The sequence below is a fragment of the Candidozyma haemuli genome, assembly GCF_002926055.2.
Source record: "Candidozyma haemuli strain B11899 chromosome Unknown A_2014730914, whole genome shotgun sequence".
Taxonomy (NCBI): domain Eukaryota; kingdom Fungi; phylum Ascomycota; class Pichiomycetes; order Serinales; family Metschnikowiaceae; genus Candidozyma; species Candidozyma haemuli.
In genome coordinates this window covers 190,430-214,811 of record NW_020289906.1, presented here as the reverse complement: position 1 = coordinate 214,811, position 24,382 = coordinate 190,430, and the positions used below count along the sequence as shown (strand labels likewise).

General features: G+C 45.3%; 14 protein-coding genes across 14 annotated transcripts; 4 read left to right on the top strand and 10 right to left on the bottom strand. All coding sequences in view use genetic code 12, as the record gives it.

The window, feature by feature from the left end:
• Positions 1–372: 372 nt before the first annotated feature.
• EFH1 (KilA-N domain-containing transcriptional regulator EFH1) lies at positions 373–1,164 on the top strand (the record flags this gene model as incomplete). Its single annotated transcript, XM_025483853.1, has 1 exon — positions 373–1,164. One exon carries the CDS (start codon positions 373–375, stop codon positions 1,162–1,164), a length of 792 nt encoding a protein of 263 aa, XP_025342068.1.
• A 476-nt stretch (positions 1,165–1,640) lies between these two features.
• Positions 1,641–2,981, bottom strand: CXQ85_000092 (RTA1 domain-containing protein; the record flags this gene model as incomplete). Its single annotated transcript, XM_025483852.1, has 1 exon — positions 1,641–2,981. One exon carries the CDS (start codon positions 2,979–2,981, stop codon positions 1,641–1,643), a length of 1,341 nt encoding a protein of 446 aa, XP_025342067.1.
• Positions 2,982–3,374: 393 nt separating this feature from the next.
• MAK16 (ribosome biosynthesis protein) lies at positions 3,375–4,295 on the bottom strand (the record flags this gene model as incomplete). The annotated part of the gene is made up of 1 exon (XM_025483851.1): positions 3,375–4,295. One exon carries the CDS (start codon positions 4,293–4,295, stop codon positions 3,375–3,377), a length of 921 nt encoding a protein of 306 aa, XP_025342066.1.
• A 703-nt stretch (positions 4,296–4,998) lies between these two features.
• Positions 4,999–5,529, bottom strand: SCP1 (Scp1p; the record flags this gene model as incomplete). The annotated part of the gene is made up of 1 exon (XM_025483850.1): positions 4,999–5,529. One exon carries the CDS (start codon positions 5,527–5,529, stop codon positions 4,999–5,001), a length of 531 nt encoding a protein of 176 aa, XP_025342065.1.
• Positions 5,530–5,666: 137 nt separating this feature from the next.
• Positions 5,667–7,391, bottom strand: IMH3 (IMP dehydrogenase; the record flags this gene model as incomplete). The annotated part of the gene is made up of 2 exons (XM_025483849.1): positions 5,667–6,781; positions 6,941–7,391. The coding sequence occupies 2 exons, from the start codon at positions 7,389–7,391 to the stop codon at positions 5,667–5,669; spliced, it is 1,566 nt and encodes a 521-aa protein (XP_025342064.1).
• Positions 7,392–8,152: 761 nt separating this feature from the next.
• Positions 8,153–10,450, bottom strand: RTS1 (protein phosphatase 2A regulatory subunit; the record flags this gene model as incomplete). Its single annotated transcript, XM_025483848.1, has 1 exon — positions 8,153–10,450. One exon carries the CDS (start codon positions 10,448–10,450, stop codon positions 8,153–8,155), a length of 2,298 nt encoding a protein of 765 aa, XP_025342063.1.
• Positions 10,451–11,486: 1,036 nt separating this feature from the next.
• On the bottom strand, positions 11,487–12,011 carry CXQ85_000087 (ethanol metabolism protein; the record flags this gene model as incomplete). Its single annotated transcript, XM_025483847.1, has 1 exon — positions 11,487–12,011. One exon carries the CDS (start codon positions 12,009–12,011, stop codon positions 11,487–11,489), a length of 525 nt encoding a protein of 174 aa, XP_025342062.1.
• Positions 12,012–12,294: 283 nt separating this feature from the next.
• CXQ85_000086 (uncharacterized protein) lies at positions 12,295–12,924 on the bottom strand (the record flags this gene model as incomplete). Its single annotated transcript, XM_025483846.1, has 1 exon — positions 12,295–12,924. One exon carries the CDS (start codon positions 12,922–12,924, stop codon positions 12,295–12,297), a length of 630 nt encoding a protein of 209 aa, XP_025342061.1.
• A 1,975-nt stretch (positions 12,925–14,899) lies between these two features.
• LSP1 (lipid-binding protein) lies at positions 14,900–15,832 on the top strand (the record flags this gene model as incomplete). Its single annotated transcript, XM_025483845.1, has 1 exon — positions 14,900–15,832. One exon carries the CDS (start codon positions 14,900–14,902, stop codon positions 15,830–15,832), a length of 933 nt encoding a protein of 310 aa, XP_025342060.1.
• Positions 15,833–17,038: 1,206 nt separating this feature from the next.
• On the top strand, positions 17,039–18,946 carry CXQ85_000084 (uncharacterized protein; the record flags this gene model as incomplete). The annotated part of the gene is made up of 1 exon (XM_025483844.1): positions 17,039–18,946. One exon carries the CDS (start codon positions 17,039–17,041, stop codon positions 18,944–18,946), a length of 1,908 nt encoding a protein of 635 aa, XP_025342059.1.
• A 117-nt stretch (positions 18,947–19,063) lies between these two features.
• On the bottom strand, positions 19,064–19,561 carry CXQ85_000083 (uncharacterized protein; the record flags this gene model as incomplete). The annotated part of the gene is made up of 1 exon (XM_025483843.1): positions 19,064–19,561. The coding sequence occupies one exon, from the start codon at positions 19,559–19,561 to the stop codon at positions 19,064–19,066; it is 498 nt and encodes a 165-aa protein (XP_025342058.1).
• Positions 19,562–19,825: 264 nt separating this feature from the next.
• Positions 19,826–20,923, bottom strand: CXQ85_000082 (uncharacterized protein; the record flags this gene model as incomplete). Its single annotated transcript, XM_025483842.1, has 1 exon — positions 19,826–20,923. The coding sequence occupies one exon, from the start codon at positions 20,921–20,923 to the stop codon at positions 19,826–19,828; it is 1,098 nt and encodes a 365-aa protein (XP_025342057.1).
• A 631-nt stretch (positions 20,924–21,554) lies between these two features.
• On the top strand, positions 21,555–22,595 carry CXQ85_000081 (uncharacterized protein; the record flags this gene model as incomplete). Its single annotated transcript, XM_025483841.1, has 1 exon — positions 21,555–22,595. One exon carries the CDS (start codon positions 21,555–21,557, stop codon positions 22,593–22,595), a length of 1,041 nt encoding a protein of 346 aa, XP_025342056.1.
• Positions 22,596–22,644: 49 nt separating this feature from the next.
• CXQ85_000080 (ubiquitin-protein ligase) lies at positions 22,645–24,048 on the bottom strand (the record flags this gene model as incomplete). Its single annotated transcript, XM_025483840.1, has 1 exon — positions 22,645–24,048. The coding sequence occupies one exon, from the start codon at positions 24,046–24,048 to the stop codon at positions 22,645–22,647; it is 1,404 nt and encodes a 467-aa protein (XP_025342055.1).
• Between the last annotated feature and the right edge of the window lie 334 nt (positions 24,049–24,382).

The following is a 24,382-nucleotide window of genomic DNA, read 5'->3' as shown; positions in this document are numbered from 1 at the left end:
TCCCATTGATCTCGTTAGTTACAAAGTAAATATTTGTAGATCATAAGTACCGTGCCTAGAATCATTGTCCAGATGCAAGGCGAAAGTTACCCTTGAGCTCCAAGGAAACTCCAACACACACTTGTACCCCGAATTTCACCTGAATCTAATATCCTGGCCTTTGATTTATCTTTCGCTAACCCATTTTTGGCCCCCACCAAGAAAATCGAGAAAATCATTCGAGGCATCTCCTCTTCGATCCTAAATCATTGCCGCTTGAGATTTAAAAGCGGACCATCGCCGTTTTCTTTGTACTTACCCATATTTCATTTGTTGGTTTTTCGTTCCTAAGATAAAACATTAATACAAAAAAAGAAGAGTTGTTTAATCGTTATGTCATTTGATAGTTTGTTTCATAGACTGATGAGCCATTTCCCAGACCCCAGACATTATCATTTCGGAAACACTCTTGCACCCTCAACGAACGAAGAACTTGGGTCACCTTTCCAACCCGATAATTTTGAGATCAGCGGTGTTGTTAACACCCAATACGATGAAAGCTACTTCTCAAATCACCATAGTCTGATGGTCAAACAGGAAAGTCCCTGGAGTTCAGACGATAAGACATCATATCTTGGTACGCCCTTCGCCAAAAGGCCAAGCATTGAACCGTTGCCAGAGACGCCCTGCTCAAGCTTCGAGAACCTGTCCCAGAGCTATATTGACAGTGTTTCTTCACTCAGATCGGCAAACTCATTGAGCAAGGTCAGTTCTAACAGTTCTCGGATGAATCGGAAGATCGTCAAGCCGCTTGTTGCTACAGTCTATTGGGAAGAGGAAGACTCCATGTGCTATCAGGTCAAAGCAAACGGAATTGTGGTATCTCGGAGAGAGAATGATAATTTTGTGAACGGTACTAAGTTGCTTAACGTGACAGGAATGTCAAGAGGCCGGCGAGATGGAATCTTGAAAGTTGAGAAAGGAAGAAAAGTGATCAGGAATGGATCTATGAATCTCAAGGGCGTTTGGATTCCATACGACAGAGCTCTAGAAATAGCTCGAAACGAAGGGATTAAGGACCTCTTATACCCTTTGTTCGTGGATGACATTCGTAGCTTTTACAAGGAAAAGGGACAAGGGCTTCGTGAAGGACTGGATGATGAGAGCATAAGCTCCGACCATTAAAAATCTTCTCACGTATATAGAGCCCTATACCGACTTTTACGCTTTTTTAAAACCTTTGATCACTTATTCACTTTCTTTTGTTTAATTTCTTTTTTTTTCTTCTCTTAGCTCGACTTTAGTTTTCTTCCATAAAGTCTGGTAGTACAGCCGATTTTACAATTATTGTGCGAAGTGAGTAAACTGCCGAGTAATCAAGAATATCAATAAAAAATCAAATATCCTTCTTCAGTTGAAATCCTTTTATAGTTCTAGACCCACCTTACTGTCCACTCATTGCTGATCGTTTTGGGCGTGAGAGGTGAATATTACACTGTATAAAATTACAATTCTTCTACCAGTGAGAATCACCACATTATATGGATGATACAGAGAGTTTTCAAAGACATTGTATGAACATTTCTTAAATTATAAATATTGATGTAAGATATTTCTTGATCAAACATTACTGTTAGGTTTCTTGAATATCAGATGATGTTTCACGAAGGACTATCCAGCAGCTTTCTCTCATTCTCCAGGCTTTCGTTCTTTGTCAAGTCACCTTTTTCTTCGTTATCTTCATCTCTATTCCGCTTAATTGTAGCCAATCTGAGGACGTTTTTCTTGCCAAATACAAGTACAGGGTGGAAAGGTATGAAGATCAACCCAGCTATTGCGACCATAGATGCATCGAGTGTCATGAGGAAAACTTCATGCCGTATCAAGTAGCCATTGAAGCCCTGTTTCAATTCCACGACTCTATATATACATCTGATGTAGATTGTAATAACAGCTGTGGTGAGAGCTAATGGGAGATAAGGCACCAAGGAGCGAGAACGAATCTCTTTGTATCTAGGATTGTAGAAAGGCTCCAAGTACTTTTCCTTATAAATCCGAGCAGATTTGGTATGGAACAAAAGCTTTAAGCTGTTCATTATACTCCATTTCTTCATAGGATGATCTTCCTCTATCCGAGAGGCATCTTTGTAATATAAGCGATTAAGAAATTCAAACCAGAAGATTAGGAAGATGGACATGGCTATGACTTGGAAAAGAACACCACCGAACATGGTCCATGTACCAGGAGAAGGATCACGCTGCTCCTTGGTAGCTATGGAAGCAGCACCTCCACCAGCACCTTGCACAACAAGCGACAAGAAGTCAGTGGTGATAAAAAAGTAAGAGTACCACATTGGCTTTAAAACCGAATAGGACCTGCCGTACAAAATGACCGCCTGTGCAAACAAAAAGTACACTCCTGCCATGATAAAGGCCGGCGATAAGGTAAGTGAAACGAATTGCAACAAGTAGAAATCTAGATTAGCAGTATCACTAAAGGCAAGAATTCTACCCAAGAAACCGCACACTTGCAAAGCAAACCCACAGAAGAAGGTAATGTTATACCAGTGGTACCTTGACCACACCAACATGCCCGTCGTGTAAACAAAAATAATGCAAAAAACAATGAAGAAGAATATATTGCCTCCCCGATTGAGTTCATAATGGTAGTTGTTCCTATCGTCCTTCAAGACTTTCAAATTCCATGAGGCATGGAACAATGCTTCTGTAGCGTCCGCCAACACCAGCAGATCTGTAGCTGTAGCCAAAACCTGTTGAGCACTGATGGCAGTCAACGAAGCCTGAGCACCTCTGGCTGCCTGGGAAAGTGATATGAGGTCGAGTCGGTAAGTTTGGGTGGCTAAGCTGGCAACTGCATTGGAAAGCAGGAGGGCTAAATCTGGTACATGCTCTGTTGCAATCGACTTGGTAGTGGTTGTTGAATCCGGATAACCACTTGAGGGCGTCCAGTGAAGCCGGGAACTAAGACTTTCTAGGTTCATCTATGATTTGTTAAATAATGGATGGAAGAAAAAAAATTTACCGAAATGGTGGCTGGTGGCTACAGGCAAGACTAAAGTACTAAAAGTGACGTGCTCATGCAAGTGTGAATACCATCTGAAATACATAATTTACGGGCGCCGAGAAACACAAAATCGGAGAATCTGCAGAAAAATAGGCTCGTGAATGGTAATAGAGTACTGGGGAAAGCCATCTATTTTCCGTGGCTAGCGCCGTTCGGGTTCCGTCCCGCACTGGCATCCGTAGCCGCCGTTTTCCTTTTTGCAACCGACCCAAGAGCTGCATAGATCTGATGGACTTACAAAAATAGTACAGGGGTAATGTCTATGGTACATTGGATTAATATGCTATTAGGTGACTTGTATGCTGGGCGCTTAGGCGGCGATGTTGGTTTGGAGATTGTCTTCCTGTTCGTATTCGATCTCAACCTTAGGTCTTCTTCTCTTGGAGGCTTTGTCTTGAGGAGCAGCACGCTTACTGCTGGCGTCCTTCTTGGAGGACTCCTCTTCGTCATCATCATCATCGTCATCCTCCTCCTCAGACTCACTGGCAGAGCCATCGCCGAGCCATCTCTCGAGGTCTTCCATGTCGACCAACTCATCTTCTCCATCGTCTTCCACATATTCAACCTCTCCACCATCGTCTTCATCTCCACTCTCCAACACAACATCGTCGTCTTCGTCGAATTCCTCTTCTTCCTCGACCTCGTCGACTTTCCCGAGCACCTTCTTCCAGATCTTCTCGTCCACATTCAATGGTTTGTCTCCATAAGCACCACTCTTCAATCTCTCCAATAACTCCTTCTCGATGCTCTTTTCAATCTTGGCAGCAGCCAAAGCTTTTCTTTCCCTGTTCTCCTCTCTTCTCTTAATCTTAGGTTTAATACCGACATAGTGTCTCTCCTCTTCACGCAATGCTAATCTTCTTTCTGTCATGGCGACTTGGGTCAACCTAGTCAACCTCTGTTTGCACTTGTTGATCAAAAACTTGTTCCAGTAAAGAAGGTTCTCGTCAATCTGTTCCATGGCTTTGGCAAAGTTCTTCAGCAATCTGACTCTTTCCCAAAGGTTCTTAGGCATGTGTGCTCTCTCAGCTGTCTTCATGTAGAGGTACAACTTACCCTCCACGTTCTTGACTGTAGCGTATCTGGAGTTGGCCAACGGACACGAGGCTCGTTCACACAAACCAGTGACATTATATTCGTTTCTGCAAAAGTCCTGACCTTTGCCTGTTTTGATCTTAAAGGCACAGAATTGGTTATTGATCACGTCCCAGATGAGTTCGTCTGACGACATGATAGGATGCTAATAGGTGAAATGAAATGCGGTATATGTAAAATGCAGCCAGAAAAACGTATTATGGATTTCTTAAAAACCTCAGGTTTAGTGTAGTGGTTCTTTTTCGAGGAGATGAGGTGTGGAACCAATAGGTGATAATGTTAAAATAATGCGAAGAGGTAGCCCAAAAGAAAAAAAAAAAAAAAGATAGATCCTGAGATGAGCCTGCACAATATACTAGTAACCCCCCCATCACCAGACAAGGAGCCATAAGGTGGACATACGGTAAAAAATGAAATGAGTAGAAAATTCAGATAGAAAAGACAAGAGACAAAGAATATTCTCGATCAGACCACTATAAACAGTTTTCCGTTGGTCCGTTAGAATTAAACACTAGGGCTTGCGATGCGACTCCAATATGGCTGCAACAGGATGCAACAGTGGTTAGGTACAGAACTCCAGACTACGAGGAAACGGGGTAGTCATGATTATTTTTCTATTGTAATTCAGGAAGGTATAGTCCATCAATGATATTGTTATAGATTGTTCTGATCTCTCTAAAGGTCGTCGTAAACGGACTCTTGATTCGCGAGTATATGAGACATGTAGGCGAAATCAAGGGCACCGATCCAACATGTCTCCAACAATCTACCAACTGGAGACGCTTGGTTTCAGGGCTTGTAGTGGATCGACGTTGTACAATTGGTCATTCACGATCACACTAATTTCTTAGGCTAAGAGGTTTCTTGGGTACCTGGGGTTTCACCTTCACCACCTTAGGCCCCATCACGGGGATCTTGGCGGTCTTTTCATTGGCCCTTCTTGAAAAAGATATTAATGTGATAATAACCTGATATGGGTCGCTCCTCTCGAACAAGTCAATTGTCTGGAAGATCTCGTCGTGTGGTACTTCCAAGTGTTCACAGGTTTGAAGGAAAAACAGAATATTCTCCATTTGTACAAAGGGCATCCTCAGGTTTTTATACTTTTTGGTTGGACCGCCAGGAAGAGCCAAATCTCCAAGCTTACACAAGAACTCTCCGTCTTTTAGAATATCTATAAGGTCTTGTTGATGATGTTCAAACTCTTGCACCTTCTGCTGCGGTACATTGAGCGTACTGAAGATCCACTCCTTCACTTCGGCCTCAGATTTCTTGTACTTTGCGTCTCTGGAGAGATGCAAATCCTGGTCTAAATTGGTCGAAGCATTCTGGCCTGACGCTGTAGGTTCTTTCCTAGTGTAGTAACTCATTGGAGTATCAACACCTCACCCTAAAGTTCGCGCTCTCCCTCTCTACTGGCTGTGTTTTATATCGTAGAATCGTTTTAATTAGTCCATATAAATACTATGATTTTGACGACTTAGGCTATGGAAACACTATTTCATCTTTAGTTGTGCAACTTTTTCTCGTAAGAGTGCAAGCCGTGAACACCACCTTCCAACTGGGCAGAAGCAGTTCTGAACTCGAATCTCACATCACCACCGTAAACTCTCTCCTTCAAGTCGGTGACAGAAGTGACACCAATGTCCTGCAAGGAGTGCTGCAAACCGTTGAACAAGTATGGGATAAACTTGGTGATAGAACCCTTGTCAACGACAGAACCAGACACACCCTGGGCAACCAAGACCTTGTCGGCCTCAGAGAAGTAACGGGAGGTAGAAGCGTTGGCGTTGGTCTCAGTCAGCTGCATAGCATCGATAGAGCCCATACCTCTGTAGGTCTTCAATCTCTTACCGTCACGGTAGAAGTAGTCACCTGGAGTCTCAGAAGTACCAGCCAACAAACCACCCATCATAACACAGTCAGCACCCAAAGCGAGGGCCTTGGTGATGTGGCCAATGTTACCGATACCACCGTCAGCGATACATGGAACACCGAACTGGTGAGCAAACTCGCAGACATTGTAGACAGCGGTACCCTGAGGTCTACCACAAGCCATGACCTCCTGGGTGATACAGATGGAACCAGAACCCATACCAATTCTCAAACCGTCAGCACCGGCCTCGATCAACAAAGCAGCTTGGTCTCTGGTGACGACGTTACCGGCAATAACCTGCAAGTGTGAGTGCTTCTCCTTAATCCACTTAAGCATGTCCAACTGGAAAACGGAAGAACCGTTGGAAGAGTCCAAGACAACAACATCCAAACCAGCGTCAACCAATTTGTCCAATCTCTCTCTGTCAGCTGGAATGGTACCAATAGCGGCACCACACAACAACTGCTTGGAGTCGAAAGACTTAGAAGCATCAGGGTAGTCCTGGTTCTTCTGCAAGTCAGTCAAAGAGATCAAAGCGACCAAGTTGCCCTCGGAGTCGATAATTGGCAACTTACCCTTCTTGGAAGTTCTCAAGATGTTGTTACCCTCGGTCAAAGTGATACCCTTCTTAGCAGTGACGAGATCCTTGGTCATAACGTCACCAGCCTTGATGGAGTCATCGTCCAAGAATTGAACATCACGGGAAGTGATGATACCCAAAAGCTTAGCGCCTGGCTTACCGTTTTCTAGAATTGTTAGTAATCAAAAATTTTTCAATGATCTTGTGTTTCTCAGGGGAAAGATAAAGGTTGTCCCCAACATCGTTTGATGTAAATCGGTAGAACGAAAGTTATACAGTATTTTTGTTCATCATGAAACACACGAATAAAAAGAATCAAACATACCAGTAACAGGGAAAGAAGAGAAACCAATGGTCTCCTTCAATCTTCTGATATCACGGACGGTGACATTTGGGGAAATAACGATAGGGTCGTTAATGAAACCATTCTCGAACTTCTTAACCTTTCTCACCATCTCGGCCTGCTCATCAGCAGAACAGTTGTGGTGGATGATACCAATGCCACCCAAGAGAGCCATGTGGATGGCCATGTTCTCCTCGGTGACAGTGTCCATAGGAGAAGACAAGAATGGGCTCTTCATGGTGATCTTCTTGGTCAACTTGGATTCCAACTTCACCTCGGAAGCTGGGAAGTTGATCAAACCAGGCAAGACCAAGAAGTCATTGTAGGTCAAACCACCAAAGTTGGCGGAGTCGATCAAGGTCTGGACGTCCAAACCGTCCTTTTTAGAGTAAGAAGCCAAATGAGCGGTGGCGTTTTTGCAATCCAAAACCATTATGTTGATCGATGGGCAGAGCGTTGCCAAAAAAAAAAGAAAAATTGATTCGATGAGGATGAGCCTGCTTATTTATAGGGAGGCAGTAGTGCAGTAGTACTGCAGTATTTGAAAAAAAAAAAAAAAAAAAAAAAAAAAAAGAAAAGGAACTCGATGAGGTTACCGCGCTCATACCGCGGTGGAAGAGAATGTCTCAACCACTGAAGAAGAGTCTAGAAAGAGTACTTAAAAGAAAAGGAGAATTGTCCATGTCCTTCATTAAGGACATGTAATCCCTGAACTGTAAATTTCAGCCTCCTGTCGGGGAAACATAGGTTGGCTTGGGCGCAAGAGCTAGGGAACAATGGAGTTTGTATGGAGCGCTAACTATGCAAGATGCCTTTAAAGTGTCAAGGTAACACCATGTTTTTGCAGCCTACTGGGAGTTTTGTTATGGTGGTGGTTTCTGCTTGGTTAGTTTGTGTCCTTTGTATAGCAGAAGATCAGTGTAGCGGTTCTATGTATTGTCTTCAATAGTTTTCGAGACTGCCAGCCTGCCAGTCAGAGACCGACAGACAGACAGCTAAGCTAGAATCATCTTTTATTCTACAAACTATGGCCAACATACTTTCTTTTGGTATTTTTTTTTCTTGCTTGCTTAATTCAACATCAAATAAGAAAAAGAAAAAGTAAAGGAACTCTGACATCAATTTTTTTTTTCCTCGTCGTTCGCCTTGCAATGTTTAGTGTGCGTTGCACGATTATGCTGTCATCTCACCTAGTCAATGAGCGTTCACCTGCGAGTCTTTGGAGTGGCCCGTCTGCTGGTCACTTTGCTTGCACATCTTCACGTATTCTTCAATTCTTCTCCATCCCTCTTTCCTTGACTCCTCGCGTGCTCTCAGTTCTTCAAGAGACTGGTGGTATAACATGGTGCAGTGGTCGTACAAGATAGGATTGTGGTCCATGAACACCTTCAATGCACTGAAAACTAGCAGGTGGATAGTTTTGTTCCAGTTCGACGTGGCCAGGTTGTGTGGAGGAATCGTTCCGTATTCGTCCATATCCATATTCTGTTGTGGGGTGGAGAATGAATCGTAGTATTCTTCATCCGTCATATCATTTATCATTTGGGACTCTTCCATATTTCCTCCTTCATGCCCTGGGCCATGACCATGGCCATTGTTTTCGTAGTTTTCATTTAGCATCAATCCAGTATCAACAAGGTTGCCATTGGCATCCGTAAGTGAGTTTGGATTCTCTAGAAGCTTTTGTTGAAGCTGACCATTAGCACTGCCCGGCTGGGTAGCGTTCGTCAATTCATACAATGAGGAGAAAATGATCGGAAGGACCACCTCAGCGTTCTCTGAAACAAGAGTTAAGAAGTAATCGTTTTGCCAGAAACTCAATACCTTCTCGCTGACTTGGAAATGGGAGGATGAAATACACTTCAGCAACTGTGCAAAAAGTGGAATCTGTATCTTGGTGAACTCGGTAGGTTCCATAACCTCAAAGATGTCTTCAATCTCATTCAAGAACATGACTTCCTTTGGTGAGTTGATCTTAGGCCAGAACTTCAACAAGCCCATAATCACATCCTCGGTGAGGGTAGGATCCTTCTCTAAAAATTGGACAATGCAGTATGCTAACTGGGGGTGGTATAAGGATAATGACTTGACTTTGTGAAGTGGCATCAAGACTCGTATCAAGAAAATTTTGTGCTCCTCTTTCAAGGGTAGAGCGAAACCGTTAATGATAGAACCCAAGATCTCTAAGAGCTCTCCAATACCGTTGAATCTCTCTGTCTCGTAAACAAATTGCAAGAATACGTTGTTGATAGACTTTCTTATGAAAGAACGTAAACTCAAGAACTTACCGTAGATTCTGTGCAAAGTAGTTTTCAAGCAGTCACGCTCTCTTGGGTCCTCACTGTCAAACAATTCCAAGATTCTTAAGATGAAGTCATGATCAATATATTGCTTGGCAACCTGATGATGGAAGTCAGGACTTTCGACAAAGCGTAAGAAGAACTCGTACACCAGTTGCATATGGGGCCAGGCCAATTCACTCACAGGCTCATCCTCATCAGGATCATAGATTTCGCCCACTGGGTTGACAGGAGGAGGGATAGGTCTGAACAAGTTCTTCTTGAACATGTCGATAACATGTTTATACATTTCATCGGTGTAGTTAAAACGATTACCGACAATGAACTGGATCAACTCCTGCAAGGTGATACGTTTGATTTCCTTGCCTCTGATGTCGTGGGTTGGGTCACCAAAGTCAAAGATTATATTGCACTGGTCAACCTTTTGAATGAACAAAGAGATTTGCTCCTCTGGAGGAACCTCGTCGAAGTTAGGAAGCTTGACGATCTCGCGGTTATCACTAGTTGTAGGCTCGAAACGAGAGGAGCTGTGTCTCTTTGGAGTAACAATGAGATCTATATCGAACGAGTCCCTGTTAGGAGATGAGATGTTTGGGTTCAAGGCTGTTGGATGTGACAGCTGAGAATGACTTGCCAACCTGTTGTCGTGAGGGATCCCGCTTGCCGAGCCATACGAGTTGCCAGCTATTGGAGAGCTTGGAGTCGGCGTTATAGGAGTGGTATTTGAGAGGCTCGTTTGCATAGGCTCGTTGATCACGATCTTAGGAGACTCAGCACCCAGATTCGTGGCTGGCGGAGGAGTCAGCGGCAGGGCGACTCCAGAAGGAGAGTTTGCACCACCAAGTGCCGTAGAAGCACCAGCAGCAGCACCAGCAACGCCAAACTGTTCAACAGCAGTTGGATTCACCCTGGATGACGAAGAAGCAGTAGCTTGAGGCGGAGGCAGGTGTCCAGCGTCAGGAGCCGGCAGAGCGTCTTTCTTGGGGCTAGAAGAGCCAGTCGAGTTGATGGAAGACGAAGAGCTCGTAGGCTTGTGGTTATTTGCGCTGGCAGATAGCGAGGACAGCAGTGACTTGCGGGAGAGGTCCTTGGAGGAGAGGGAGGTCTCCTTGTCCTTTTCCTTCTTATCTGTTTTTCTCGACGAGGACTGGTTCTTGCTCCTCGTGAGACGATTCTTGAAGCCCTTCATCATGATGGGCTCAAAGGAAGACGTTCAGAAGGGAAGTGTGGAGTTAAATAAAAAAAACAACGACCCGAGTCGAGCACTGGGGAGGGGCGTTTCCGGGGTTGACGAGACGGGACGAGGCGAAACGGGAAACGGCAACTAATTGGACACAGCAGATTTAGCTGGAGCAATCTTCGATAGCAAAAGCGTGGATCTGGCAATGTACGTTTCTGTGTGTACTAGAAAGGAACAGCCAGCGTGGAGGAAGTCGAGAAATGGTGAGAAAGTTGGAGGTTGGAGTGAGATAATTTGCGGGAGTGTTGACAAGCGAACGGAACGTGAGTGAGACAGGCCACAAAGTGAAGGAAGAAGGAAAACAAGAAGTCTACAGAAGTGAGAGGCACAACAGGCCATGAAGGTTCGAAGTTTATACTTTTTCTGGAGTTTCCCTTCTTTTTTTTTTTTTCTAGCTTTCTGTATTGTTTATTTTTAAGTGTTCCCTGACATGGGGATTACCGGGATGGACGGTTCAGCAACAAGGCGCGACACAAACAAAATGTGACGAGCGACAGGCAGTGCTGGGGGAAAACCCTGAGTGCTTGAGCGGTCCCTGAGTGAGAAAAATAAGCCTTGGCCAGGACTCCCTTGGAAACGGTGCCGAGGGACTGCCGCCAGGACCCTCAACGAGAAAGAACCCCTAGCTTACTATTAAGCCACTGAATATGGATAGGGATAAGATTGGGGGAACGAGGCCGAAAATTGCGGGGGTAATGTATGTGTGAAAAATGGGACAAAAAAAAAAAAAGAACGGTGTTGGGAGAACTAGAAGTGGGTATCTTCAGCAGTTTAGAGTTTGAGAGGCGTTTCCCACTTCGATGTAACTTTATTTTTGGGTCCCATTCCGCTTAGATCCATTCTCTCGAGGCCCCCATTCTTCATGGCCCATTGTAGAGTTCTAATTAGCATTGTCCAACGGTCATGAGCTTCCCAAGGCCGTGGGTGAGCCCTCTTGGCTACTGTAGCACCAAACGACAGTGTTTGATCGTTTAAACTTTGTATGCTCTTAAGATGCCGCATTTTTCATCAGTAAATAGCAGTTCCAGCCTATGCTCACCACATTAACCGCCATGAGCCGGTAGTTGACAGGAACAAATGCAAAGTTCACCGCCTGGAAAACAGGCCAAACCGTCCAATTAGAGTACAACGTGGGCCACCATTTGTTCTCCAATTTCTGTTTGGCCTCCTCCGGGCTCTTACCTTCCATCAAGCTGATCGCCAGGTAGTAAAGCGGAATACCTATGAATGGTGCAAACACTCCTTGATCCACGGCCACTCGTGCTGCTGTTTGAGTCACATTGGTCTTTCCCACCACCACTCGAGCTAGAAACTTATACCATTGGTCTCCCAAAGGCGCAAACACGACACCACCATAGATTACGGCTCGTCCCGTTCTGGAAAAGTCAAAATTCTTGGACGATTCAACGTTCTGCGCCAACACGTCACCTGTACCAAAGAGGAAAGCAGTGGTTATGGCATTTGTAGCATAAGGCCTTGTGGCCAACATGCGATTGTAGAATTGAAAGAACATGGGAAGTGGATGAGTGGTGGGAAGTGGAACCCATGAGATCGAGCCATCTCGTTACTACATTACCACCTGCACTGGGGGCGCACAAGACGTTGTGGCTGCAAACGTATTCTATTAGTTCTATTCCGTTCGACAGATGCTGTAATGGCTTCTTTTGAAGCCTTCTAAAAAGTCTAATCCTTTCTTCGTTCTGAGACGCGCCAGGAGCCTTAGCTACCCGTTGTGACCATACTAAAAGAACCTTGAGGGCGTCTTTTGCCCATAATATACTCCAATCCCATTTAGTTTATGCATAAACCATAGTCTGCTCTTCGTCAGCAGTCTCAATATCCAATACTTCCTCGATCAACTTTCCGCTACCCTTACCGTGGCCCTTGGTGTTGTGGACAAAGCTCAAGAAGCAATTCCATCCGATCGACCAGACGTTAGCCAAAATGATTCGAAGATGGACAGGCACGAAAAACAAATTCACAAGCTGTAATGGCGTCCAAACCATCCAACTGGCCCGAAGCACGTTCCACCAGTTGTTACGGAGCTTCTCTGTGGCGACCTGGAAAGGGTCGTCGTGCAACGCTAATGCTGACATGGCTGTGTTGTACAACGGGATCCATACAAGACCAGGCATAAGAAGAGCGTCTAGACTGAGTCTGAATAAGTTATCATGGACCTCGACGTGTGTTGGGGTCAAACGGGCTCTTCTAGCCACCAGCATGAACGGACTTCTGAGGTATGGAAGCGTCATGCGGTGCCATTTCACGCTTAGCGGGGCAAAAATGAGCGAGCCGTAGATACTTGCTCTCACGGTTCTCTCGATGTGGAACTCTGTTCCCTTGTTCACGTCGTCATCTATGTGATGAGGAAACATGAGTTGTGCCAAACAGTCTCCAAAGCCAAAGAACACCCCTGTAGAGACCATGTTGGTCTTATAGGGGTGCACTTTAAGGAGGTTGTTGTATAGGCGAAAGAAGGACATCCAGGGTACGGAAGAGTAGTAGTCGGAGCGATCTCGGTGGTGAAAAATTCTGCATTATGACTAGTATCTAGAGACAGGAGACAAGCGGACCACAAATCCCGATAACGCAGGTAGATAAGAAGTGTTGAAGAAATGAACGTAGGGTGGATTAGAAAAACCATAGGTTCCTCGAGAATGACTTATAAATGCATACCTGTGGAGTCTGGTGATGGTCTGATCATACTCTTATGATGCGCAGATAAGAAACGCAGAGAACAGCGGCTCGAAGCAGACGCACATTAGGGGAAGTACAGCGTGGAATGTTTACTGTAGAGAAAAGGGAAGGAAAGAGAAGAATAGGTGTTCTTTTTGATGGCTTTATTTCGTGAATATCGCTTGGAAAGACTCCACCTCATCACTAAGGGTTTGTTTTGACAGCCCTGGATTACACAAAAAGAAACGAAAAAAAAGCTAGCGATGCCTTCACTGTGGAAAGCGTCCCGTGACTCTGAACCGCCTGGTCCAACCACGTCTAACCCACCAAAAACATCAAAACCGAACTTTATTAGTGGCAGCACATAAATCACAATGGTCATTCTTCTTTACCTTTCACTGACCCACCACGAGACTTTAACCAACGTCGCTAAACCTTAAACGTCCATTGAACCATGCAGCGGAAGCCCATGGCAGTAGAAGACTTTGGTTCCGAAAAAGTGGAAAGCGAAGGCATTTGAAACACCTCTAGCAATCCTCTTCCCAAACCAAGCTCTCATCTCTTGGTCGCCTGGCACCCACTTGTGTTCTACCACTGTTGCCTGGACAACATACAATAGTGTCTACATAAGAGAAGCTTTTCGCAGCCACACTCGCCACAAGCAATGACGTCACGGCACTGAGTACAAGTTCCAGAAAACCAAAAAATCAAAAAAACAAAACCACAACGTTGTTCCCTACCAAGTAAAATAAATAAAAACACGCAAAAAACACCTTCATAACCAACGCCTTGCGGATCTTCACGGTTCACCAACCACAATTCTAAGACAGGCGCGGCTTGCTGCAGTTTGCTGGCGCAGCGAAGAAACAGAAGAACAAGGAAACAGCGATAGCAGCAAAGAAGAAGCGAGGCAACGGTGCTGAAAAAAACTCTATTATTTTTGCTCTGGTACAAATTGCAGCCAAGGCTGACCAATCACAGGCCCAGAAACAAACCCCTGCTCTCAATCACTCTCTGGTTGCTTGACGCTGGAAACATTCCATGACAGGCGACCTTCCTATTTGGGCGAAAACATTACCAGATACGTTTGACGGCTGCGGTCACGCTGATAGAAGCCTTGAAAAAGACACCCCAAACAAAAGCAGCGCCAACGAAAAACAAGCCAAACCGATGCAAAAACATCTCTACTTCATCACTAGCCCCATAAAAAACCACCTATTTTTATCGTCTTCTAGAAACTCCCGCTTGTCGGTTTGTTTCAAAGGCAACAAAGGTGGCTGGCTGTCCTGCACAATGGACCAGCACAAGGGCCTCTCAGGCGGCCCCAGGCAGGAGTTCCTGGGGTGCAATCAGGCGAAATGGCAAGGAAAATTGGCAATTCACGTAGCGCCAAAGTTTGCTCAATCCATGAAAAGAGCATGGTTTTGAGGGAACCAAAGGGTAAAAAGTGGGTAAAACGTAGTGAAAAAATTCCAGAAATTAGAAGATAGTTGTCCCTCATAACCACTCATCAGTAAAAATCAGATCCCAAGGTTTTCCCAGATCCGGCTGGGTGCTGGGCCTGCCGTGTTTTTGTCCCCCTACATTTGGGTATCCCGCCTGGTCATATCACAATTTCGGACCATCACATTTTTTCCTCCCTCATTTACACTTTTTCTCACCACACCTTTCTTCCAACTACTACCTTTTTTTCTTTTGCTACAAAATTAAAAAACCCCTTTAACGATGCACAGAACCTACTCCTTGAGATCCCTGAGAGCTCCTACTGCTGCTCAATTGCAAGCTCCACCTCCTCCACCATCGTCGACCAAGTCCAAGTTCTTTGGTAAGGGTTCGCTTTCCTCTTCTTTCAGAAGACAGACTGCTGGTGCCTGGGGCCCAGAGTTGCTGAGAAAGTTGGCCCAGTTGGTCAAGATGGAGAAGAACTTGATGAGAGCCATTGAGATTACTTCCAACGAGAGAAAGGAGACTGCCAAGCAGTTGTCGCTTTGGGGTGAGTCTAACGATGACGATATCTCTGACATCACCGACAAGTTGGGTGTTTTGATTTACGAGATTGGTGAGTTGGAGGACCAGTTCATTGACAGATACGACCAGTACAGAATCACCTTGAAGTCCATCAGAGACATTGAGGGCTCTGTCCAGCCTTCCAGAGACAGAAAGCAAAAGATCACTGACAACATTGCTTACTTGAAGTACAAGGACCCTCAGTCTCCAAAGATTAACGTTTTGGAGCAGGAGTTGGTCAGAGCTGAGGCCGAGTCTCTTGTTGCTGAGGCCCAGTTGTCCAACATCACCAGAGAGAAGTTGAAGACTGCTTTCAACTACCAGTTTGACTCTACTAGAGAGCACGCTGAGAAGATTGCCTTGATTGCTGGTTACGGTAAGGCTCTTTTGGAATTGTTGGACGAGTCTCCAGTCACCCCAGGTGAGACTAGACCAGCTTACGATGGCTACGAGGCTTCTAAGCAGATCATTGTTGACGCTGAGAACGCTTTGGCTTCCTGGACTTTCGACTCTGCTGTCGTCAAGCCAACCTTGTCTTTCGCTGCCCACGAGGAGGAGGAGGACTACGATGCCGATGAGTTGGCTGAGGAGACCGAGAACTTGAAGGTTACCGAAAACGAGTGGGAGGAGGAGCAGAAGGCTCACGCCTAATTGTTTGACACACTTGTGCGTGTTTGACTCCCCGCCCGTCGCTAAGACATCAGGACCTGGAGCCGGCAACCTCCCCTTTGCCCTGGCCCGCCTGTATTAATACTATGTTGTGTATCATTGTTCAATGAATGTAGAATTGTCTAATCTAATTTTGGCGTAGTGTGTACCCCTGGAGCCCACAAGCTTCGTTTGTAGATGAGCATTGCTAAGCTGCGAGAACAGCCGCGCAACAGTTCGGCGCAACCGAGCAATCCACCACGCATATACCAAGATAACAGTTGGGACAGCAAACGATAAAAGCAATTTCACCTGCTAAAGAGCAACCAGAGCGGTGGAAGTCAAAACAAGGAAGGAGTCAAACCCATAACTAAACTTCTCTCGGCGTGTCTTCAAAGTATTCCACGTTCAGGGCTTAGGCGGGTATGAAGCAACAATCTGCGACTCGGAGCCCCATATTGACGAACAAAATGTCGTTTTCGATCGACCCAAACAATACAAACAAGCCTATCTTCTACTAGCCGAACGGTATTTGGCAAGACTTGTTTTGTTGTTGTTTGTGGCGTTGCCCAACTGTGGTCTACTACCAGAACAGCCATTTTGCAACCATTCGCAATCTGCCTATGTTTCCATCACCAGCCACAAGCCCACGTTCCATGTAAACAACCAATAAAGAAAAGAAAAAGAACATCTCTTATCATCTCTCAACCCTTAAAGATCCCTCTAGAACTCATCTTGACCTTTTCTTCTTCACCCTTTTGTGGCCACTCTGTGACTCCTGGTCCCCTTCTGTGTCTCTTTGATGGGTCCTGGCTTGGTCGCGCCTGGCAAAACATTCACTGCGCCAGGCGCCAAACAGCCACTAAAAGGACAGAACAAACGATACGAAGGGGAAAAAAGAGGAAGAAGAAGTGGTTGATTAAGAATAATTGTAAGGGAAACCCCTTCTGTATTTATACGATTTTTTTTTTTCTTTTTTACCCTCCCTTTTATTTACCCTTCCCTTTTGGTTGTTCCCCCCACCCGCTGATCATTGGGCCCTGGCCTATTCACGCTACGTTCCTGCGGGCCCGCCCGCACCGTTTCTCAAATCATAACAATCTCTTTCTCAAACAAACAACACCACAGAATCGTCCACTGCCAACACCAGTCTTTTCCTTTTCTTTACATTCGCTTATCTAGTGGTTCTATTTGATTTTTCATACAGCCATGTCTTCACCTTCACGGCTGGTGATCGACCCTTTGATCTACTCGTACCCTGATAATGGTTCCTCCAGCTCCAGCTCCAGCGGTTCGGGATCTGAAAAGAAGAAAGGCGATTCGCTACCTCCAGCATCGAAACTCATTCTGAACGCCCAATCCACGGCTCCTCCTACAACTGGATGGACTCCTATGGTATCGAAAACGCTTTCGGCCGAAATGATCTCCCACAACTCCACGCCAAACACCAAGGTTCTTCCGGGTTTCTACAGACAAACAACCGCTAGTGGCAGCATGCCTACAGCAGGAACAAACGATATGGACTTCCCAGTATTGAACTTGACTCCTTTCCTTACGCACAACTTGAACTTCTTGAATAACCAGAACTCGGCTGGGAACCCTTCGAGTAATGTCAACTTCACTCCTTTCTACGATAAGTCCATGCATCTTACTGACTTTTTCATCGATTCACCGTTACGTCCATCTCCACTGAAGGCCGTAGAGACAATCACTCCTTCAAGGTTTGCCATGAGCTCGGAAAGAAAGTCTTTGAGCCACACTTTGGATGCAACAACATCCACCAAACGTTCTATTGGCCAAATTGACACTCCAGCAAGACATCCATTCAAGAAGTATGACTCGCAGGTAGACGATGATTCGGAGACGGACAATGAGGACGATGAAAACAAGGATGACAAGCCATATGAGGATAACTTTGTCACCCCTTCCAAGAAGAACGTTTTGAAGGAAACCAGTGGGAATTTGTTGAACAAAACTCCATTGAACCAGACCCCTCTTGCATCGAAGAAGAACAAGAATGTTTACCAAACTCCAGCAAAGCCAACTCAAATGTCTTCGCCTTCAACGGTGATTATGTCGAGCGTCAACAAACTGCCTGAGGAGCTGAGTAGTAAGGCGAACATTGTACCTCCAAGCCCTACGCCAAACAAGGAGAGAGGCGAAGGTACTACGGCTATCAATTCAGAGCCTGTGATGGGCATTTTCTCCGAGAGAAAGTTGAAGCCAATGGCAGCTGAACCTCCTAAACCTGCAAAGAAGAACAACAAGAAGAACCTGAATGGTACCAGTAAATTCCAGATCGTCTTCACAGATGTCCACACGCTAATGAACAGTAAGAAGAAGAAGGAGCCAGAGTTGAAGGACTCGAAAAGCAAAAGAGGGCAGGACAAAAGCAGCCAAATGAAGAACAGAAACAACTCCCAAAGACCAAGTCAAAGAAACCAAAGGCCCATGCGTCATCAACAGGAGCAGGCACCACATCAGCATCACCAACAGCTCAAGCAGGATCTGCCGCATTTGCATCAACAGAACCTACAACAGCAGCCTCCGCCGACCTTTGCGTTTCAGCACACGTCGTCTTCGCTCTCTGCATCCCAAGACTACAACTCAACCATGAACTCTTCAAGAGAATTTAGCATGTTAGGAGTGAACTCCTCACAAAACACTACGGGGGCTAACCTCAACTTTTCTGCAACAGAGCACACCTCGTTCGAGCTCAATAACGCGGGTATGGCTTCGACGCCTAACAGGAAGTATCTTTTAGATAATTCGTTTGATAAAGCATCTCCTCAGGCGATCAACCAAATGACATCGTCCTTTCACCAAGTTCAAGTTCGACAGATGGAAGAGCATCACCAAGAAGGGATGCCTCCACCGAAACACTTGACTCTTCAACACGCTGCTCAACAGGCTTTGAGAAACCCAGACCAATCGCATCCACCACAAATGGGCATGAACATGATGATGAGCACTCCACAGCATTCGAGCATCAACAACAACGCCTTCATGGCTGAAGATTCTCCTAGTAATAGAGAGCCTATGGCCCTTCTATATCAGCATCTTCACCAGTATGAACAAGCGATGCAACCGAATGAGCCCGGTCATGGCCACAAGTGATCTCCGATTGGAAGTCCAATGAAGGACTGTTAAAGACGGTATAAACAACAGACGATAATGGGAAAGTAATGGTAAATATTATATTGATTTAATTTATGCACATATGCTTCATTATAACTAAACATTAGGTGGTAGGAGAAGGGCACCGATCACACCAGGTCTCTCAGTTGCCAACAAGTCGTAGATCTTTGCAGCATTCTTGGAATCACCGATTTCCAACTGAATACCCTGATTACTCATGAAACGTTTATTCTCTTCTGAAAGAACCCTCGACTTCTTGCCGAGTCCAAAAACCACAATCTCGGGTTTTGGGTGGACTTTTTCGAAGATCAGTAGAAGTGACTTCTCGTCGAAATGCACAATGAATCCATTTATAAGCTTGTAGCCGCCGCTAGAGAGATCAACCTCGAAACTCTCGGTATCTAGAAGAAGCGTTCCAACCTCTTGGCCTTGTTTGTTTGGAGATGTAATCAACACACTGTTTGCAAGATGATACCCATCCTTCTTGACAGACTCGATGTAGTTGATGGGCTTCTGTGAAAACATGAGTATATCGTTCTTCTTGAAGAGATCAACCGGATTGCTTGTGGTTTCTGACTTTCCAGAAGGAGCCATCTGTGGCATTCCTCGTGCGGACTTGCCACCACCAAATAGATTCTGAGAAAGGCGACTGCTAGAGAAGCAACGCAATGAGAAACGAGGCAGACGGATCATGGTCAGTGAAGGTGGAGGTGAAGTTGCAAAGTGATGATATTATTGCAGCAGCACTAAAACCTTGTGTGCACCACCTACCACTTCTGCAATTGGACCAACGACCAGAAACACCGGGAAAAAAAGTGGTTAGGGTAAAAAATAACATTCAAATGTCATTGAGTGTCTCTAAATGTCCTTCTGTCCGGATTGTTCAATACGAGATTTCTCGTGTTGAAGCTTGGCCCGGATCGAAGTCTTGCACTTGTCCCACAAGTCCTGGACAATCTCCCTGCCATAAACGTCCCCGTAACCAGTCGAGGATGAAGCCTTCATAGACTTCTTTTTGGTGGGAGATGTCACTGGACTATAAATTTCATTGGATCTAAAGTTGGAAATAGAAGGGCGAGGTTTAAGCGTGCGCTCTCCCTTTAGATTTGCAGTAGATTTTTTAGGTGATAATGCTGGAGGGGCTCTTTTAACAGGAGACGTCAGCGGCAGTGAAGACGGTGTTTCAGACATTTGGATTGATGGCGAAGATGTCTTTTTCATATACTCGTCGTAGATCCGTAGTAACTGCACCAAGAAAGCCAATTCTTTCAAGTACTCAAAGACAATGGCATGCTTGAATTCCTCGGTTAATCGACACACCGAGTCGTCTGTAAGATCCAAAGTAGAAATCTTTTGGATGGAGCTTCTGGCAGCAGAGAGTCGTGCCGAAAAGGGAACATACGAATGATGTTCCACGTATATGAGCGAATTGGCGAGGGAGGCAGCCAACTCTCTAATGCTAACTTGTCGACCAGAGGGAAGAAGCGAGAATGCAAAGTTCAGAGCTCTTTTGCCCTTTGCATCGAAGAACACAGGGAAGCCGTCCTCGAAATCAGCAGATCCATTTTCTGACCGTGTTGACTTCACTGGCGACAGCGGTCTCGAGAAGTTGGCACTGGGTAGTTCTGAAAGTATGCAATATGCTCTAAACTTATTCTTGGGATAATCAATGAGAACTCGCTGGTAATCCGAAACAAGCAACTGGGAAAACTTCAGCAAGTTGTACAAGCCGTCTAGTTTAGCAGACACGGATGGATCTTCCACAGGAGCAGAAACGTCTGTATACCTCAAGGAACCGTCACTATTAAGGAAAGGCGCTAGCTTGTTGATTCGAAGTCTCTTGAATAAATAAAGTAGTGAACGAATCTGCAAGTCCGTGGAGTCTGGTTGAGGAGCCAATTCGAAGGTGGGGACCTTGGCGCCCTGTTTAGGCCCACTGAAGCTGAAAAGGCCCATGGTATGGATCAGTGTTTACATCTTCCGGCATGAGAAATGTATGTACCCGAGAAGGTACCAATTGGTCTGGGAAGAGCCAAGGAGAGGCCAGAAGTAAAGGTAGGAATAGTATAGGGAGATAATGGTATTCGGATTTATGCTACAGATTTTTGACTAGTTGTTAAATAATTATATGTTTTGGGTCGTCTGGAGTGGCAGTTGACTGGATAATGAATGGCTGCGAAAAGCCCACCTAGGAAGGCAGTAGACCAGGGGGCATGAAATTGATGGCTCATCCAAACTCTCTGAAAGTGGTTTTAAATCAAAGAGTTAAGTTAGGATGTAGTTTACTTTTATGTCCTATTTAGTCAAGGATTGGTTTGAAGTGCTATGGTGCTGATAGTACCTTTGGGCGGGAGTGGAGCTGGAGAGTGTACCATTTCAATCAAACCCAATGAAAATTGCTCTCAATGAAATCTTAATAACCACTAACTACTTCAAATACAAAATCATATTCTCACCATATAACCAAAGCTTTATTGTCGTACTTTTCACCTTCTCTACTTCTAGTATGGTGCACCCTCCGATAGTCGCACACGTAACGTTATCGCCAAATCACTCCATACATACTTAATCTAGAAGCACATTAAACATGGCCACCCAATCTGGCATTACTGCATCGACAGAACTTCTCGATGACTTCAAGTCATTACTGAAGGGGGCTCTTGTCATCACGTTGAACGATGACTCTACTCAATTGGTCCCAGACTCTTCCTTCTCGCTGCCTTCCTCGGCTGACCTTGAGCTGTTGTTCAAGAGCTTGAATGAGTACTTTGAGGAAAGGTACCCAACTCCAGGCTATGCTGTTGTTCACAAAGACGAAGGTGACTTTATCTTTATAAGTTTTATTCCAGACTCGGCTCCAATCAGACAGAAGATGTTGTTCGCTTCTACTAAGAACACTGTGCTTCAGCAGTTGGGCTCCAGCAACTTCGGCGCTAAGAACATCTTGGCCCTTACTGAACTCGACGAGTTGTCTCTTTCACACTATGAGCATTTGACTCTGAGGGATAACGATGCTCTTTTGACATCTGATGAAAAGATCCTTGCTCAGATCAACTCCGTCCAGAACCTTAACTTGGGACAGTCCAGTGGGCAGTCTTTCAAGAGGGAATTGCCTTCGATGCATTCCGATAAACTGTCATCGACCTCTGGCTCGAATTTGCTTTTCAAGGTCAATGATGATCTTGAAAAGGAGCTTCTGGGTGACTTGACAGGTAAATTGGTGGTTATCAGAATTGATAAAGAGGTTGAAACTCTCGACTTGGTTAAGGCTTCTCAAGATATCTCTACTGAGAATCTTATAAGTAGCTTAGAGCTGGCTGTTGGTGGTTCTGATGCTTCCCCAGTGTACGCTTTGTTTGGGTACGATGATAAGAAGGTTGCTTTCATCTACCTGTGTCCATCCGGTTCGAAGGTTAAGGATAGAATGTTATACGCTGCTAACAAGCAAGGATTCCTCTCACACCTTAAAGCTGACCATTTTGAAGCCAATCAGCTTGACGTGGTGCTAGAGGTTGGAGACTTGGATGAGATCGATATCTCCAAGTTAGAAAAAGAAGGTTCCAAAGGAACACAACAAAGTGCCAACAATTTGAGGTTCTCCAGACCAAAGGGCCCTAGAAGAAGGTAGACTACAATTAATTAAAAAAAGGTTTCATTAATTCATTAACGTTATCACATCATCCATATCTTACTCCTGCTAATTCACGTTGCACGCAACAATCAACGAGGTCTCTAAGTTTCGAGCTATGGCTACCAAAGTAGTCTTCATAGATCAGGGGACCTTCCTCTTCTTCCAGTGATAAAATGGCCGAGTAGATCTTGCGAGATATGCTCTTGTTTATGCGGATGTATTCTTCCTCTGTGGTAATTGTACCTCTTCTAGAGGTCTCGTTCGGGGTATACAATGGTCGAAGATTATCACGCACATACTTTTGGACCATTCGTTTTTGTTCTAGAGTCAATTCTCTTCCAGTACGATCGAAGAGTGGTCTTCGAGATTCGGATTCACTGTCGCTCGTCACTGGGCTGATCATAGGAGATAAACGAGTAATCGGCGGCGCCACCAGTGGTAAGGGTAAAGAAGTTGAAGAGCGTTCCTCTGGTACGGTTCCACCCCTCTGTGGTCTCAGTTTGATTTGATTCATTAGTGAGCCAATGCGAGACGAACCACTCTCTGAGGTCCCTTGACCGCTTGCAGCCTGTGACGACAGAGACTCTAGAGGAACAGCCTCGGTGGTTCGCCTTCTTCTTTTTCTTCTGGGTTTCTCTTCAACAGTAGTGGTAGGTGCAAGATCCAGATTGCCAGTACGAGCCTGCTCGAACATATCCCACAGATGAGCTTCTTCAGGTGTAAGGTTTCGTAAAGCTCTTTCTTCTCTCCGTAGTAGAACGCCCCCATTAAGTACATTGGACCTGGAACGGCGCTCCAAAGGAGGGGCTACTGCTTCTAGTGAATCAAGGCTATCTTCAAAGACAGCTTCAGCTAAATCACTATCTGTCGTGATAAGCGAACTGTTTCTCGAACCCACTACCGCACGAGCTGGCCGTCTGGTTCTAGATCGGCTCAGACCAGAAGTATATAACTCCTGGAAGCAATCACATACGGGGCAAAACCACTCAGAAGATCCAGGTTCATGGGAAGCAGCACCGAGACACGATACGTGGAATGAAGCATTACACGCCACACAGCTCACCATAGCACGCTGTCGAAGCGCATAGCTAGCGCTAGAGCATACCTGGCAAACTCCACCAGGCTGAATATCTCTCTCTTGCTCGACCCTCTCTCGCTGGGGCACCACACTAGGTGGAATCACAAACTCAGGAGGGATATTGTTAATAGCTTCATTGGGCATAAGCTTATCTTGAACATTATAGGACCGCAATACCACCTGTGGGTTACTTTTCACTGCTATGTTCACCTTGTGGAACGGTTTTCGACACGTAGGACACGAGTTGGACTGGGTGCTCCATTGTAGGAGACACTGTTCATGGTAGTGATGGGAGCAAGGGTAAACGATGCCTATGATGTCTGAAGATTTGATCCCCTCAAGACAAATGGGGCATTCGACATCGGGAGCCATGACGGCAAAACTTCAAAATGGTCAAGTATATGTGGATAAAACAGGATGTAGTGGCGACTGTCTCCTGGTGATGAGTGCAGTAATCAGTAGTATGGAGCTTCGTATCGCAGCCAGTGGCTACCACGGGGCCGTACATTGAAAGTGATGCACAAGACAGCACTTAAAGGTAGGGACAGTGAAAAATTGGAAATAAGAGGTTGGGAATTTATAGAAGAAGAATAAATATTTTAATTTTTATGGTCTTGTTTGGTGGGACCTGCTGGGCATAGGGATAGGCAGCTGCAGTGATTTTGCAACCATTTCTCACTGGCCCGAAGATGAGGTTCTCCGAAGA